At 49.9% G+C, this 18,675-nt stretch overlaps 1 protein-coding gene across 1 annotated transcript in view; it reads right to left on the reverse strand.

Moving 5' to 3' along the window:
* Positions 1–7,845: 7,845 nt before the first annotated feature.
* Positions 7,846–18,675, reverse strand: part of LOC130382424 (signal-induced proliferation-associated 1-like protein 1) — a 42,260-nt gene continuing 31,430 nt past the window's right edge. The window contains exons 12-21 of the mRNA XM_056590155.1: positions 18,048–18,211; positions 17,434–17,516; positions 16,576–17,027; positions 15,485–15,670; positions 14,758–14,920; positions 13,617–13,833; positions 12,541–12,690; positions 11,763–11,880; positions 11,078–11,156; positions 7,846–10,706 (exon numbers count right to left, since the gene is read on the reverse strand). Of these exons, the coding sequence (XP_056446130.1) occupies positions 10,563–10,706; positions 11,078–11,156; positions 11,763–11,880; positions 12,541–12,690; positions 13,617–13,833; positions 14,758–14,920; positions 15,485–15,670; positions 16,576–17,027; positions 17,434–17,516; positions 18,048–18,211 (1,756 nt within the window). The 3' untranslated portion in view covers positions 7,846–10,562. The remainder of the gene's footprint in view (positions 10,707–11,077; positions 11,157–11,762; positions 11,881–12,540; positions 12,691–13,616; positions 13,834–14,757; positions 14,921–15,484; positions 15,671–16,575; positions 17,028–17,433; positions 17,517–18,047; positions 18,212–18,675) is intronic.

Raw genomic sequence — 18,675 nt, forward strand, 5'->3', positions numbered from 1 at the left:
GTGGAGAGAGAGGGAATAATACAGCCCTGAATGGCTGCTTCCGTGCTGCGCCGCGCTTGTGAATCAGCCACTTCCTCCCTGCCCACCTCTGCCCTACATAATTAAACCACCAAGGGCGCCCTCCCGTTTCCCATCAAAGGACAGCTATTGAGAGTTGAAGTGGCGACGGGGACAATGTAATTACCCTTGACACAGTGGAGGACCCCCAAACCCCAACCAAACCCCAGTGAGAGAGAGAGGCTAACCCTCCAGAACTGTTGTTGCTACCACTCTGTATATTTCTATTTCAACTGGCGCATCTGCAATAGGGTAGAGGGGTCAGATGTCCATTGTACGCCCGTGTACGCCCACGTGGGATTAGATCAAAGTTGATGGAGAGACATAGAAGGAAAGAGAGAGAGCGAGTCAGAGAGAGAGAGAGAGAGAGAGAGAGAGAGAGAGAGAGAGAGAGAGAGAGAGAGAGAGAGAGGAGAGAGCAGAGCCAAGAGAGAGGAGAGAGAGAGAGAGAGAGAGAGAGAGAGAGAGAGAGAGAGAGAGAGAGAGAGAGAGCGAGAGAGAAAGAGAGCTGGAGTCAGAGCCAGATGCACCTGCATCTTGAAAAGCTTCCCTATGGCCTCAGTTTGACACCAACAACACCAGCGTCAATGTAATAGATACTGTGAAATGTAGCACAGAGCGAGTGAGCGAGAGAGAGCGAGAGCGAGAAAGAGAGCGAGAGAGGCCATCAGACAGGTGGACTCACCTTTCTGTAGATGATCATGTTGGGGGAGTCGTCCTCTGGATCAATAGCGCCCACACAGGCCTGGTCCTTGCTCCCTTCCGCCATCCTTCCTGCCTTGGGTCCCTTGGGTCCTGCAGGAAGACGAGGACACCTTCAGAGACCGGCCAGCCCCCACCGTCCCACCGGGAGCACACACAAAGTCATTATTTGATAAAGACCATTTCGATTCCAACAAATCATGTTGTACCTAGGGGGGGAGGGAGAGAGAGGGGAGGGAGGGGGGGGACGGGACGACAGTGATACCCGAAGCACCTAATCGTGCTGATATTCCCCCCCCCCCCCCCGAGGAGACAGCCAGACGGCTGACGGGCCAGGGGGAGATAACACAGCGCCGGCAGTGTGATGTGACACTAGCAGGTGAATGTTAACTAAGCCACAAAGTCAGACTTTACTCTGCCGCGTACACAATGCCCCAGCCTCCCTGCCTCCCCAACCCATCCCGTGGGGTTCGTGCTGGCATTGTTCCCCGGGTTAGTCATCCCCGGGAACAGCCAGCAGAAGGAGAGCAGGGTAGTGGGAGGAACAGAAAGACCGGCCTCATCCCACGCTCCGGAGAGTCTCCTCTGATGAGCCGCAGGCGGGCGGCGTGGCAGCCTGCCACCTGATGGATCAGCGGTCTCCTTGGAACGAGAACCGCGTCCAGAAAATAGACGAGGAGCGAAGCCTCGCTTTATCTGATCATATTAGTCAGAGACATGATACGCGGTCTGTGTGTGTGTGTGCCTGTGGTTTTGTATTTGTGTGTGTGCGCCTTTTTGTGCTTGTGTGTATTTTTGTGTGTGTGTTTGTTTTTGTGGTTGTGTGAGTGTATTTGTGTATCCGTGAGTGTTTTTCTTTGTGTGTGCGTGTGTGTGCGTGTCAGTGTGTTTATTTGTGTGTGTGTATGCGTGTGCGTGTGTGTTTTTGTGGTTGTGTGTGTGTGTCCTGTGGCTCACCCCTCCATCCGCCACCTTATCTTGCCTCCACCCTATCGGCCCTCCGCCACACCTCTCCACATCACTCACATTATAACAGCATCAGCCCTCCACCCTGCGCGCCATAGCACTCCACATGTCCTGTCCTGATGATGTGTGTTCGGCTTTACAGGCTGCAGTTTACGGATTATTCCCAACATCCGAATAAAATCCCCCATCCTCATTCTCTCTGAGCTCGCTCAGCCTCGCTGTCTCTCTCTCTCTCTCTCTCTCTCTCTCGCTCTCCCTCCCTCTCTCTCTCTCACGACGAGGGAATTCATTCTGCTAAACTAAGGATTTCCATAACATGTGTTTGCACGCGCATGTGTGTACACGTGTGTGTGTGTGTGTAGATCATTCTGATTGCAGTGTGAGGGAATACCGCAGCAGCCAAGCACATAAACTATTATGACTAAACAAATTGAAAATATTATCATAATATAATACATTAACAGACTATAGCTTGTAGCTTGTTTCAGAATGCTTCTTTGTGTTTAAAGAGATGAGCCAAGCCCTATCTGAGACCAAACACATAATTCCTAGATAGGCAGGCACTTCAGACACATTTCCATAGAGGCATTTTATGATTCTTTTTCTGGACAATTTTCCAGAGTTCCCCAGGCTTGGTAACATGACATATTTTAAATTCTGCCGTCTATGATGGGATGGACGGAATGACAGATTCGATTTACATTCGATTTACATTTCAACAAGCTGTTTGAGTTCCAGACTCCATGTTTTTCGAGTCGATTTGAATAAAACTTCACCGCCACCAAAATATTCTTATAACTGCTCCATCCTGTACACATGAGCTTTTGATTCACCACTGAAAACGCAGCTCAAAGAAATGTTTTCATTCCTACTGTGAGTGGGAGCACTGACGCAAACACCTCCACGTCACCACCGATCACCCAGAGGTCTTCATTAAACCGCGGCTCGTTGACTGGTCAGAAATAAATGTCAGTGCGTGTGTCATCCATGACCTGTGACAATGACCTCCATTAGAAACAGTGTAGCAGCCCAGAGAGGTTGAGAACCACCACAGGTGGCCTTTCTCAATTACAAATCACCGGTGCCACGCGGGTTAACCGATAAACGAGAAAATCAAAAGGTTACAAAAACAATGACGGATTCTTTCAGGTTGTCGCGTATGCTTGACCGACGTCAGCCCAGGCGTTGCCACCCCCCCCCTGTAGTGGTTAACTGTTCCCTCACACCCTCCTCTGCAACGCATGAGGATGTGCACGAGGAGTGCGCATGAGTGCATAAGTAATCATCGGCTCCCGCTTGGCTGTTTGCTATCGCCACCAGGAGTGTGCGGCGCAACGCCCGGCGTCTATTGGGCGACACGTCGGCGCTCGCTGGAGCACGCCAGACAACGCATTAAGGGCACGTCCTGTGTTCCGCATCCGCCACAGCAGCGCCATGAGCTCGGTGTTTGAGTGTGGACTGTGGAAGACACACACACACAGAGAGATAAGAGGAGAGAGAGAGAGGGACGTGCATCTGTGTCAAGTCGACAACAAAGTGCACCTCGCGTGACGGTGGAAGTTATTCTCACACATAAGGGGGGGGGGGGGCGTTCTGGAGTTACGTTGGAGAACAACTTCCTCCCATCGTAAGACGAACGCAAATCTGAGTCCCTGCTAGGTGCAGAGCATTAGAAGCAGAGCGAGTGAGAGAGAGAGAGAGAAAAAGAGAGAGAGAGGAAATAGGGTAGGGGGGTTGTCAGAGAGAGAGAGAGAGAGAGTGAGTGAGTGGGGGAGAGAGAGAGGGAGGGAGCCGGAGAGTGAAACAGGCATGAATGCGGGCTAGGACATCAAGAGAGCAGGAGACACACGTAAACACCTCCGCAGCGAATCCCGTTCATACGCAAGCCACGATCTTACAAACAAGTCAAAAGCACCTCTAGTCAGAAGTCCACCCCACCACCACCACCACCAGCATTGAACGCTCCAACTAACAAGGCATCGATGCCCGGACACGCGACCCAATTCTGCCCCCCCCCCCCCCCCCCCGGACAGAACCACCTCACCCCTGCGAGGAGAACGTGCCCGGAACGCAGCATGCAGTCCGTCTAGCCCCTGCTACCAACGATATAGCCGAACCCCCTCCACGCCACGGATCCATCACACATTAGTCTCTGCAGCGGCCGGCCAGCGGCGTGCACGCAACATCTGCCATGCCTCACAGATGTTGCCCACCATAAATGAAGCATCCATTACCTTAGTAACAAAACGACGCCTCGTCCACTCGGCTCCCCTGCTTGGCTCCCCTTAGCAACAAGCGGCAGGCAGGTTCATGGTGTAATTGGCAGGAGGGGAGGGGCGGGGGGGGGGGGGGGGTGGGGGGGGAGAGCGAGAAACAGCAGAAGAAGAAGAAGAAGAAGAAGAAAGAGAAGAAGAAGAGAAGAAGAGAAGAAGAAGAAGAAGAAGAAGAAGAAGGAGAAGGAGAAGGAGAAGAAGAAGAAGAAGAAGAAGAAGAAGAAGAAGAAGAAGGGATCAAGAAGATGACAGTGGTTGGAGGCAGTGGAGCAGCGAGAGAGAGGGGGAAGAGGGAGAGAGAGGGTGGGGGGGGGGGAGAAAGGAGGGTGTTAGGGAAGGGGGGAGAAAATACACAGAAGTGGGGAGAGAAAGAGGAGAGAGAGAGAGAGAAGGAGGGGGGTGGGGGAGAGAGCAGCTGGTTGCTGCAGTATTCCTCGTCTTGCCTCCTCTTCCTCCAGTGCTGCCTTGCCCGGGCTGAGGCAGAGGGGGACCGGCAGCTCTGTGCCTCGGAGAGGAGAGAGGATTGAGGGGAGAGAGGAGAGAGGAGAGAAGAGAGCGGTCAGCCCAGGAGATCCTCACATGTGCGCTCCTCTCTCATCCTCCCGCTCTGCCACTGTGTGTGTGTGAGCCAGGCTCACTCGGGGAGAGAGAGAGAGAGAGAGAGGCAGAGCGAAAGAGAGACAGGGAAGGAAGGGAGGGAGGGCTGTGTGTGTGTGCTTGTTTCTGTGTGTGAGAGATAGAGACGGAGGGAGGGGAAGGCAGCGACACTTGGTAAAAAAAAAAGGGGAGGGATGAAGGAATTACACAGAAGATAAAGAGAAAAATAAATAAAGAGCGAGAGTGAGTGAGGGAGAGAGATAGACAGGGATAGAGATAGAAAGAGGGAGGGAGACAGAGAGAGAGAGAGAGAGAGACTACTGGATGCACAGGGAAGAGGAAATTAGGACAGCAAGATAGATGCAGACTGCAGCAGCGCCCACTGATGCTGAAAATAAGAAACATTTCATTAGCGAGGTATTAAAATCCTATCTCACAGCACATCGTATGATCATTCACGCAGACATGCGGGCCACACTAGATAGTTTGGGAAAGAAGGAAGTCATATAAATTAAACCGTACACCAGCATATGCCTGCGTGTAGATGTTCCTTCATTTACCAGAAGCCTCCTCATTCATGTCGTGGTCTCTGTTAAAAATTAATAACGCCAGCCATGTGCTTTCCTTTCATTGGCCTCCAAATGAGGCGTCAAACTTTAAAACCGGATACAAAAATCATCCAAGCGTTCATCGGAACACTCTTAAGCTTATTTTTTTTCTGCAATAAATGAGATTGTGAAAGCCTCTCCCCCCCAAGGATTACAGTCCAGAAATACATTGCACGTGGCCAATTTGGGAAGGCATGCATGTAGAATGAACACGGGCACACACACGTAGACACACACAGACGCACGCACAATATGGTTGTGTATATTTTCACAGAACCAGTTACTAAGATATCAGAGAATATCTCGCTTCCTGCTTCGTCTGTTGTCAAGTGAAAGTCTGAGTGTGTAAAAGTGTGTACATCAGAAAAAAGCCCACTTCCGTCCAGCACCATGGACAGCGTAAGTCTGTTGGACCGGCCCCATATCCAGACGATTGTGGACGTGCGTCTTATGCAGAGCTGTGATTCTCCACAACCATAGTCAGGGGCGCCGAAAAGGGGGGGTAAAGGAGACGGATTCTAGGGGCCCATGATGGAGGGGGGCACAGAGAGGCCCCTAATGATGATGAAATTATAATACAGAAGGCCCTGTAAAGATTATTTTCATGGGGCCCAAAATCCCTAGCGGCGCCCCTGACCATAGTTAATCAGTACAAGTCCTCGCAGGGCTACTATACGAAAGACTATAGGCCTGCAAGACGTTCTGTGTTTGTTTAACCATCGTGTACACGCCTATGGTCCTAAGAAAATCTGTTTAGAACCTATCAAGGCCTACTGCCGCATTCCTATACCAACTAAGGACACACAGTGGTGCAAGGGGCAACACTTTTATGTGCGAGGATGGAAAATGGAGAGCCATTTTTTAATTGTGCACTCCTTGCACCATTCTCTCGTTTTAAGCAATGCACAATTTAAAAAAACGGTGAGCCTGTGGTGCCTGTGCTCATTGCCTGTGCTCATTGCACCTTTATTAAGGCCTATCTTGTGCACTCATTGTATATGTTTATGGTCTATCCTATTATATTATTATGATCACAATATCCTTTTTGTGATAAGCCTTGCAGTGAGAAAGATTGAGAAAGATTCCCCCGCTTCACCGGAGCTCTGTTACAGCCTCCTCCACCGATTCACGGCAGAATACGTTATCCGTGGTGATACAGTGGTGGTGGTCGCCCATCCCCGCCACCCCCACCCCCACCCCCTGCTACATAACAGTGGACACGTGCGCAAACAATCTACACCCCCACCATCATCATCATCATCATCATCATCATCATCACCACCACCAACGCTATGTTGACTTGCAATCAGCCTCACGTAGGTAGCGCCGTCACGGGCTCCAGCCTCGAGACCCGCGTGTGATTAACGAGGTGGCGGGCTGACAGGGGCAGACAGGGTGGGATCATTGTGGTCGTCTAATCTGCTCTAAAATGGAGTGGAGTCGGGACGGAGCAGGGTGAAGGGAGGGAGGCGTCTTTTTAATCTCCGTTAATGCTAAATTATTGAGCAGCGTTTTCCGAAGTGTGTGTGTGTGTAGCGACCCAGCCAACGTTGGGGGGTTGTTTACTGAACACGCATGCGCGCACTCATGCGCTCGGCTCGAATCAATCTGTGAGAGAAATTCAAACTGCTATTTAAAATAGAAGAAAAGCCAATTTACTTACGTTTGAAATACAGCCTCGATGCAGGGTTCAATGATTCTTGCTGTTAACCAGGGCCGGCTCTGGCCCTGGTTAACAGGGGGGGGGGTAGGCCTATGTCGTTTTAAACGTTAACAGGGATGACCCCAATAAGCGTCCAACGTAGTGCAACAGAAACGTTGGGCCGGCAACCCGAGGCAGACGGTACTGGTGCCGTCTCCCTCGCCGTTGCCGGCCCAACGTTTCATCACACCATCACACTCATTCTACAGCAGGGGTGGCCAAAGTAAACTAAAGCCTGCGGGCCACATTGTTTAATCCGTCCCGTCAGGCATATTACATTAAAAAATCCCTAAGCCATTATTATTTTTTTGCATTTTTATGCTTTATGACAGAGTGAGATAGACAGGAAGAGAGATGGAGGACATACAGAAATGGACCACGGGCAGGATTTGTACCTGGCTCGCTGAGGTAAGCAAACCTTTCTCTGAAGGGGCGTTTTTGAGGAGCCAGCAAGTCTTTCATATCCAGAAAATGAAAGCAAATTTTAAACATACGTTTATGACACAGAACAGTTACTCGGCGTGTAGAACTTATTGACGAATGAAAAAATTATGTGGCCCTTAAACCAAAAAGTTTGCCCACCCAGTTCTACCCTAAATAAATTATATTGACAAAAACATTAGACATGCAAATGGTTTGAAGACAATTTTTTTTCAATTTCTTTAAATTAAAATAACTTCTCAAACAAACACTATTTTGAAAAAAATTGTAATCAAAAGCACTGTTAAAGCTACACCACAAGACCACTTTTCGACTATTTCTCATTCAAATATGTCCTGTTGGCAGGGACAGGAATTTAGATGAGGCTGAAGATGAAGAAGTAATATTTTACCATGAATAAGTGCAGGTTTGACACAATTATTAAGAATGTCTGACAGTAGACACTAATCACAAGAATTGTGTTTTACTTCAACATGTATTGAAAAAGGGCTATGTTCAATAGAGTGAGGGGTGGGGTGAGAGAGAGGCAAGTCAAGGGGGATCATCTTTATGGCCTGTGCGTTAGCTGGTCCTGCGGTTAGCCAACACTTGATGACTATGAAATCCTATGGTATTTCAGGCATATTATAATATCAAATCAATCAGGCTAATGAGCTTCTATCCAGGCCAAAATATTAAATGTTTTGTAGGTTCAGATTTAAAATTTGGTGGCAGATTGCAATCAAACAATTGAATGATTTTATCCTCACCAGTAAATTAACTCATTAAGCTGGAACTCCCAGCACTGCTGCAGCCATTGTTTTCAACATCTCCCCCTCTCCGACAGACTCCTGTAGGCCAAACCACCTCATAATGGATGGGCCTAATACATATTAGCATTCATTCAATTAATAATCTTAAATTCTTGGTTCCCATAAAAATGTTCACCCAAAAGTGCTTATCCGCATGCAGTGTAGCAATAGAGACAAGACAGACGTTATAATTCAACAAAATATCTTTAATAGATATAAACTGTATTTTTTTTTTTACACATCACAGCTCAAAGTAAACAGAATCACATGCTGCCACACACGCACACGCACACACGCACACACACACACACACACACACACACACACACACACACACACACACACACACACATTGTGAATGAAGGGACAGGCCCCCTCTCTGTGTTGTGGAGGGACTCAGGCAAGCCGTATTATGTTCATACATTTTTATATTTATCTTTTGTGTAATTATTTTTGCACTTGAGTCCGGCTCATGCTCTTGGTCTCACCTCCTGCCTTACTCCTCGCTCGCCCTTCCTGTCATCGCCACTATATCATCTACGTAATAAAATGAGAAATGCATTAAAAATAATCTTTAAAAAAAGTATGAAGGTGCAAATTTCAGATGACTGCCAGAGGTTCCTCTGGTATATGTACACGTCTTTACAACACACGCTTAGAAAAGGAGAACGCTGCTGCCATCCGTCCTCCTAGCTCTCTTCACGCCTTAACGGATCACGGGTCAGGGACACAGGCAGAATTTGTATCGGCTACAGACCACTGGATATCTTAACATTTTAAAATCTTTAAAGTTGAACATCACATCACAGTACCGATTGAATCAATAGAGCATCAGATGTCGTTGGGCTTTGTAGCATGCTATGGACATTATAGAGGTTCAGCAAAGTGTTGCATTAACATATAGCCAACACTAGGGGGCGATGCCTGGTCACTGCAGCAGTCAAGGCGAGGGCATTAAACAGTTGCATATCGAAGTTTCCGAGAAACATAAATCATTAAAAATAATAAATTAAATTACTTATTTTTTATGTTAATCTTATATTTCTTTTCTGGTATGGTATCTACATTGTTAATCCGAGGAGAACTCAATACGAATGGCATTCGTATCTGCATGATTGTTGCTCATCCCATTTGTCATCTTCACACTAATCAGCAGGGGGTAGCTGTGCCTGAACTTCCATTTGAAAATAGCAATACACATTAATTCCACAACAAATCTCGCTTGGTTTTCAGGTTCATGCAAATCATTCTCTTGGTTCCTTGTATATCTGTGTTCTTACGATACTCTTTCGATTAGCTCAATGAAAATAATCTATAACTCCGTACACAGATATTATAATAGACACATCCTTTTTATTTCTACAGGCAGGCCCTTGCAGTGGATCGTATGCGTACATACATAGACTATCTTATTATCAATCTTATTAACCAGGAAGCAGTCTGTCTTTCTATGAGCGCTATAAAAAATAAAAATGAAAAATAAATCATCACGCCATATTGGATGGTGACAATCATCTTCTATCTGTGTCGTATGCATCGGTTAAAAAAATAAAACTGGCATCAAAGTAAACCGCATCTACACAGTGGTTAACGCTACACTGCACACACTGCACCTACTCACCTAATCTCTCTTTAAAGCATCACTTTCTATCACGAGCGTCCCGGACGACGCTTCACAGTCACAAACCGGAGACAGCAACTTGTCTCGCCTGGGCTCAATGTCAAGCCGGGCAATTCATCACCGGGAATTTTGTTTACTTGGAATTGCAATTGATGGGGGACATAAATCACAGACATCACGCCCAGCGCTCTAAATCCCCAGGGTGCGTTTGAGCATCTTTCTCTCTTCCTTGCATGTCTCTCTCTCTCTCTCACTTACTATATCTCTCTTTCTCTCTTACTCTCTCTCTCTCTCTCTCTCTCTGACATGCAGGGGGAGCACTTTCAAATCTGTGATTACGAGACACAGACACACACAGACACACACACACAAAAAGGGGGCAGGCCATACACATGACATCAGGCACCTGCACGAGACCGTGCCGCTTCCCGGCCGTCTCACGGCCTCGTTCTGCACCTCCAGCTCCTTCCCTTCGGTCCCCAACCCCCCGAAACCAAGTGCTGATTGTACTCACAACGAGACTCACGGACGAACGGCCAATACAAAGCACGACTGTACACGGTGGTTCTGAGGATCTCCTGCGGCCTCACGCTCCATCCACAGAGCAGGCGCCGGGCAGCGGGGGGGGGGGGGGGCCGTCTGACAGCGCCCGTTCAAAGTGTTAACACGCAGCCTGTGATGGGCCGATCCGGCCCCTGGGGGGGCCGCGGTGATCACAGCCCCCAGAGAAGGGGTGGTGGTTTTGTGCATCAGGTGGAGACGGGGGACAGGGTGTCGGTGGGGAGACGGGGGGGGGCAGCCGGGTCAGTTCATGTCGATGGTGTTGAAGACCCACTCGGTGAACTTCTTGAGCTTGGCCGAGGCGTTGTACGACTCCTCCTGAAGCCGCTGGTTGTCCTCCCGCAGGCCCTGGACCTGGGCCTGGAGCGACGCCTTTGCGTCTATCTCCTGGGGAGGGGGGGGGGGGAGGACATCAGGGTGTCACACACACACACACACACACACACACACACACACACACACACACACACACACACACACACACACACACACACACACACACACACACACACACACACACACACACACACACACACACGAAAGAAAGAGGAAACAGTCGGTGAACGTTGTGGGGACATGAGCTGGGCTATGTGACTAAGATAAGGTCAAGGAGAAGCCTTGGGATGTGTTTGCCTGTTGGTCCTCGTCATGACCATATGTCAGTTATGTTTGTGTTTGACAGTTTCTCTTCTAAGGATTGATAAAGGGAATTAAATCAAAACAAATAGGAAGATCTTCGAACCGGCACCCGTTCTCACCTTCTTCAGGTCGTCCTGCAGCAGCTTCACCATGGACTCCAGCTGGCTCACCTTACCCATCAGACAGGATGGGCTCTCACTGGGAGGAGGAGGAAGAGGAGGAGGAGGAGGAGGAGGAGGAGGAGGAGGAGGAGGACGACGACGACGACGACGACGACGACGACGACGACGACGACGACGACGAGGACGACGACGAGGACGACGACGACGACGACGACGACGACGACGACGACGACGACGACGACGACGACGACGACGACGACGACGACGACGACGACGACGACGACGACGACGACAAAGAGAAGAGGGAGGAGGGGCAGGAGGAGAAGCGGGAGGAAGAGGAACAGGAGGAAGAGGAGGAAGAGAAGGATGAAGAGGAGGAGAAGGTGGAGGAGGATGAGGAGGGAGTGGAGGGGGGAGAGGAAGAGGAGGAGAAGGAGGAGGAGGGGGGAAGGGAAGTAGGAGAAGGTGGAGTAGGAGGGGCATGAGGAGGAGGCGGAGGAGGAGGAAGAGGAGGAAGAGGAAAAGGAAAGGGAAGAAAAGGAGGAGAACGGAGAGGAAGATGAGGAATAGGGGGAGGAGGAGGAGAAGGAGTAGGAGGAGGAGAAGGAGAACACGGTCAGCTTGCATGGCATCAAATTAATGGCGGGGTCAGGACCTGGGGCAGGGGGCTGCGTCGTCTCACCTGGGCGAGGGCTGCCTCGATGAGGCTACTTGCGGCTCGGCCTGTTGGGGGACGGTGGTCCCTGTGCTCTCGGCTCTGGAACTCTCCTCCTGGGCGGCCAGCACCACCAGCCTCTGCTCTGAAGGCACACAGGCCCGGTTCAATGTGTTAATTAAGAGCAGAAAAGTAGCGTTAAATTAGATTATCACTGCTAATTACTGCCCTCTAGTGGTGTAAAAATAAAAATAAAATAATGTACATGTTATCTGGTGTATGTCCCATCCGTTATTAAAGGAAGGTTACCATCCCTTGCAGTGGACTATGTTGGGGCTAGACATGGATTGATCGCGCAGGTTGTCAGAAAAAAAGACGTCTTACTATATGGAGCTCTCAATAAATATGAAGGCCGCACTGAAACATTGCGTCTAAGATCCACTGAAGGGCCGTTTGAAGGGCCCGGAGAAAAAAAGATAAAAGTAAAAATATCATTTGAGAGTCTCTCGTCAGGAGGAAAGGGATGAGGCGCTACACTTGTATGAATACATATTAGTTACATCAGCATTTAGTAAAACTGCCTCGTCTGTTCAATTCCACGTTTCTAAGCTTTTTTTAGAAAGAGAAATCCTCTGATAAACCGTTGGTCTTGCCCGTCTCCTTCCTCTCCCCAGAACCTGGTTTTGCTGAATATGAGCACTTCTTTCCTCTTCACCTTGAGGGGGGGAGCCCAGCGAGGTCAGGCCCCCTGGTGGCTGACGGAGCTCAGAACGATGGGAAGAGGGCAGAGCCGTGCCTCGTTTACCTTCAAAGGCCTTGGCAGCGTCCACCAGATGGGCCCAGTCCAGAGGGGCGTCGGCCCCGGCTCCAGGAAGTGGCATCAGCACAGCATCCTGTAGCTGCTGGCTCTTGATGTCCTGGTCCAGGGACAAGCTCTCTGGGCCAGACAGGTCTCCTGGGTGACACAGGGAAACACAAATATTTAAATATGCACCGTGAGAGAACAGTTTTAGGGAAAGCGTCTTCCAACATCACAAGCTCATGCATTACACCTCCTACAGCGAAGAAGTAGAAGATAAACACACGTTTAAAAACAATTCTGCAGGAGCGACAAGTGAGGCAATACATATAAAAGAGTGAAGTCTGCACACGGTCTATTGCTCCCACGGTTTTCATCTTGACCAATTTCTATTGGATCCAATACCACAAGCAAATTTTACTTTTTCATATGCATACATTTGCAGTGGAACTCGAACCCCTAAGCCTGCCAGTGCGGACGCCATGCTCTCCCAGTGGAGACGGACAGGACCACCACGACCGGCGCAGCTTGAGGCGTCGACTGTGTTGGAGCTTTGCAGAACCAATTGTACGCTCACATTTAAATCTGAGACACAAGCATTGCGTTGGTCCATAACGTCTAGAGTCGCTGCTATGCTGATTAATGTTAAGCATTTAAGTGCGTGACAGCTTTTGCACTCACAAGTCTTATTAATCATCTAGCCGGTGTACTCTGTGTCAAGATTCTACCATTGTAAAAACATTCAGTGCTTTTAAATGTCAGAACTGCAATAGTGGTGTTCATTTATTCCCTGACTGTGATGCAAGCGTACGACTCATAAATATGACTCAGTGCCAAAGCCCTGAGTTAAACCGCCTCCCTACATCAACATCATACAACTACTCACAATACCCCGCGTGGACTAGTCATCTCGCACGGAGAAACATCAAAAATATAGCGCAAGCTTTTGTACAGGGAACATTTCCAGCGGCGGGCTGCATTTTTTAAAAACTCTAACCCAATGGAGAGGCTGCCTCGGGATTTCTGAGGTGTAATTATCCCAGAGTTTCTCCGGGTGCGTGTGCTGAGGCCAGCCTCCTCACCCAGGGACTTGTGGGAGGCCCGGCGGCTGGCCGTGTTGCGGGCGGTGGGCGAGCGCGGCACGGTGGAGCAGGTGAAGAGCAGGTCCCCGGAGGCCCCTTCCCGCGGGGCGGCGGCGGCGGCGGCGGTGGAGTGGTCCCGCTGGCCGCTGTAGATGCTCTCGTCCGACAGCGTCCTCTGGAGGGACCGGCGGCCGGGCGGCGGCCCGGGGAACAGCGTCTTGTGAGGGACAAAAAGAGGAGAATATGAGAATACATTTGCTCATATCAAATGCATCTAAAACCCCTTTTTTTTCTAACAAAATTGTGCACGCATATGAAGATTTTACAGAGTAAATTTCGGCGTGTCTTTCAATGTAACGAACGGGCCAGAAAACAGGTGAGAAAACAGAAGAAAGCAGCACGGAGGACGGTGGACACTGTTCATGTTGTTCTTGTCTACGTGCGGGTGGCAGGAAACCACATCGCACGTCATAGAGTTTGCGCTGGAAAAGGGTAGAAAATGAGCGTGTCCGGGTGGTCTTGTTTCCATCACTGCCGATCGGAGAGTAGAATTTAAAGCCTGTGATTACTGCACTGCAGAGTCATTTGTCCCGGGAATGAACGCAGACTGGAACCTTTCCCACTTCAGACAAAGCCAGATATTTGGGGATGTTTTGTCCAGTGGGAAAGAGGCTTTACCCGCACATTTAGTACTTCAAAGGCTGCTATGTTTCCACACACAGCAAAAGATTAAGCATTACAAACACAGACTAGCTATGATGATGGCAACAATAACCAACAATCACAAACAGAAAACATAGTCAATAGGCCTAGCTTGCTGTTTCCCAATCAACTATGTGCAGAGTCAAACGAAAACAAAGAGAGGGGATAAGAACTGCTGAGATTGTGTCTAAATCAGGGATGGGCAACTTTCATGATAAAGAGGCCCACAGATAATATTATCTGTGGGCCGCACTGAGTGAGGATCTGCAAAATCATATGCAAAATCCATAGTGAACCATGAAATATGCTGTCTTTGTTTGAATGGCTTCCTCGTCATAGGTATACTGTTATTAACGTTGTTATCTTATTATCTACTGTGTCCAAAACAAAGAACATCATGGGGGGTTAGGGTTAGGGAGGGGGGGCTTTTGCTCAATACCTTCTCATCCAGGGTGCTGGGTGGGGGGCTGTCCAGGGTGATGAGCTTCTTCAGGTCCTCCTCCAGGCTGGACTTGGGGGCTTGGCGCAGGGGGGACTGGGCCCCGCGCAGGTTGGCCCGGAGCTGGGGCTGACCGCCCAGCAGGCCGTCGCTCTGGTGACGTCTGGGGGGGGGGGGGGGGGGGCAGAGACGGGGAACAATGGTCAGAACTATGAGGACAATTATTTAATTCATTAAATAATTTCAAAAAATCTGAGTTGTACTACACATGTACGTCTCTTGTGTAAAATACCCAACTTATAGTTCCCATTTATAATTTAAGGAATGCTTAAATGCAAATTACAATTATTATTACAGCTAATGTAATGGAAGCAAACCACATATTTTACTGATTAACTTGAATGCAGGCTGAATAGATTGTTCATCTAAATTAGGTTTTATGGGACAAAATCCAAGGTTAATACAACAGAAATTCAACAGAAAGCAAGATGGACCCCGCAAGATAATTCCCAGCTCGGCCACCGGGAGGCAGTGGTGCCAAGAGATGTGAGCAGCTCATTACATTCTGTGCACATGTCACGTTACACCCAGCCACACAAACCAGCTCCCTTAACAGTGGGATCGTTTCTGTATTGAATCGGCAGAATACTCAGCACAGTTTGATACACCCTTCCAAGTAGTCACGGGTGTCAATCAAGAACATCTGTACTCCTTCTGAAGTGCTTACTTGCGGGTGTTGCCAAAGTCCACAGAGTTTACGGTCCCGCCCGGTTTCTTCCAGCCAATCAGGTACTTGGAAGTGGCTCCCTGGCGGGGGTAGAAGCTCTTGGGCCCTGGGGAGAGGTTGGTAGGGGAGGTGGGAACAGCACTGGGCTCCTCTGGGGATGAGCCAGGGCTGCCTGAGCTCAGGGTGCTAGTGATACAGAGACAGAGAGAGAGAGAGACAGAGAGAGAGAGGGAAAGAGAGAGAGAGAGAGAGAGGCCGAGACACAGGCCGAGAGGAAAAGTCAGATAGAAAGAGACAGAGAGAAAGTGAAAGAGAAAGAGGAATGTTTTTAGAAAATGTAAAACTCAAAAGGCAGTTTTTTTGCAGGATTGTTATACTTTATGGAGTTTGGAGCTGAACTCTTCATAAACAACACGTTTTCATGGCCCTTTCAGTTACCTAAGCACCGAGACAAAAACGTAAGAGTTAACTTTTACTATCGAAAAAAAATGCATACAAAGTTTAAAAGTAAAAAAAAAGGCAGGGTTTGTCCTTGGGCTTTCAATATTTATTGACTTGAAAAGACAAAAAACATAAAATAAGTTTTTTCGAAGGTTTGACTTGAAAAGGCTAGCTTCCAAACAGTCTATGTGCGCGTGCGTGCGCGTGTGTGTGTCTGTGATGAAACAAAGCTGCCAGTGTACAGGTCTGGTGGCGCAGGAGTTATTTCTGGCTGAGTGAAGAGGAAGAGGAAGGCTTTGGATGGTTCAAAGGAGGTGGGATTTAGCGGGGGACAGGGGGGAAAGGGGGGGGGGGGGGTACGCCCTGCTGCTGAGCCTTCAAAATTCAGCATTCCTAGCTACCACAAGCACCCCCCCGCTGAGAGACAGACAGCCACACACACACACACACAAGGAATTTGGCATCTGGCTGACGAGGTACACACGAGGTACACACACTGCATCACTGTCAGCTTAATAAAACATGGATGATTCCGTAGCAGCTTCAAATGTAAAACGTATCAGAAACAGCGGTGGGGGTTTGGGGTGAGGGGGGAGGCTTGGGTAGGGGGTGGGGTTGACGGAGGGGGTGAGAGTGGGGTGGGGCCACACCTGGTGCGGGAGGCGGCGTCACTGAAGGTACTGGAGCCCTGGTCCACGGGCAGGGCCAGGGAGCAGGGTGTCTTCCCCGGGCCCTCGTTGGGCCCCATGAGGGCCAGGGTGTCGGGCTTTGGAGGGGAGGCCCCTGCCGCCCCGGGCCCCAGGTTCTGCCAGGCCACGCTGTGGTCGTTGGCCCTGAAGGCTCCGGCGGTGGCGGCGGCGGCGTTGACGGTGGCGACCGCGGTGCCGGAGGACGCGGTGCTGCTGTGGGTGGCGGTGAAGGAGGCGGCGTCGATGCCGCTGTCGGCCGACACCCCCTGCAGGTAGCCGTCCAGCTCCAGCTCGTTGCGCACGGCGGCGCGCGAGCCCACCTCGTACCACTTGTCCTCGCTGTGCAGAGAGCTGGAGCCGTTGCTGGACAGCGTGTTGCTGCTGGAGTGGCTGGACGAGTACGGGCCCTCCGCCTTCCACACACACACACACACACACACACACACAAACACACACACACAGACACACACACGTTAGCGCGCAGACACCCACAACAGGACAGAGCAGTGCTTGTTCAACAAAGCGTCCGATGCACAGTGCATTTCCTCCACAAAGTCCTGAGCCAAAGCCCTTCGGAGGGCACAGGGACGTCCCCACGGAGGGACGTGACGGGACTAGAATCTCTCTCCCTCCAAACATAGTCGTAAAACAAAAAAAACCCATAAAAGGTCAGGTGTCTTTATGGAGGAGCGCGTGGGACAACATTGTCCACAGTTATTATGAAAGATTAGCCACGGGGGAGCGGGCTAATGGAGGTCCCCCCTCTCTCCGACACGCTGGCGGGGGCTCAGCCGGGACCACCTGTTCTCCGCGCCTCACCTTGTTGTTCTTGTTGGGAGACATGTGGCCGCTCTGCTCCTGCTGCTGCAGCCGTGGGACGGGCGCCTTGCAGGCCACCGTGTCTGGGGTAGCACACACACACACACACACAAGGGGGGGGACAAGGGTCACACTCCCTTCTGGTTCCACACCCGGCTCATCCAGGTGTCCTTGAGCAAGGCAGCGAACCCTGACTGCTCCCGGTAAGCGAGGTGTTTGGCTTTTGTCGCCGTTAACAGCTGTGATTGTATGAATGGGTCGTCGAATGTGTACGTGTTAATATGTGTGTGTGAATGGGTTCATATGCGTGTGAATGGGTGAATGCGTCAGCCGGAATGAATGAGTGAATGAATGTGTTGGATGCGGATGCGTGAATTTGATAACGTGTGCAAAAAAGTTAATGTATTGGATGTGTGTGTGTGTGTGAATGGGTTAATGTGCGAATGAGTAAGTGGCTTTGATGCGTGCGTCTGAATAGGTGTATTTTTGCATGTGTGTGTATGGTTGCATTTGTGTGAATGTGAGGCTTGAAGAGCCACAGTGGTTATAAAAAGGCTTTTCTAAACTAAACTCATGAGTGAAAGTCAAAGTGGAGCAGAGATGTTCCTCCTTACCCATCCCGCTCTTATCCTGGCTGGTCCGGCCACCCGTTTCCCCCTCGCCGGGCCTGGGCCAAGCGGAGACCACCCCAGCACTGGGTCCCGGCTTGAGGAGGTGGACCTCCCCCATGACCGGCCTCTCTGCAGACCCCGGGGAGCGGCCGTTGTTGTGGTTGAACCTGGAGGAGAGGTGGAGGGTTGAGGAAAGTCCTTCTGGTGTAAAGCACTGAGAAACTCTTTTATGTAATGTGGGATTTAGCTACTGTGGAATACTCTCTATTTAGTCTCTTGATACTTCATACTTAAAGCAATAGTGGGTTTTAGGAAGTGACTAAGTAAGTATTCATCGATCAACGAGGGAAACTCAAGTTGTATAGCATAGTAACCCACAAAGTACCAGTGATAAATATTAATATTCATAATATTATAAACGATAGGTTTAATGGGCGACAAGCACTCTTCCTACTCGTGTCCTACTATGTACAGCGTTTCTATACATCGGTTGTTGTTTAGATGCTTGTTCAGACATGACCAGCAATGACGAGCCATAACTTGCTCGGGGGGGGGGAGGGGGGGAGGGGGCGTGGGGCGTGGGGGGGTGTTAGGGTTTTGGGGCGGGGGGTTCTGGAATGCGAGGTGACCC

This window comes from Gadus chalcogrammus, chromosome 5 (genome assembly GCF_026213295.1).
Source record: "Gadus chalcogrammus isolate NIFS_2021 chromosome 5, NIFS_Gcha_1.0, whole genome shotgun sequence".
NCBI classification, from domain to species: domain Eukaryota; kingdom Metazoa; phylum Chordata; class Actinopteri; order Gadiformes; family Gadidae; genus Gadus; species Gadus chalcogrammus.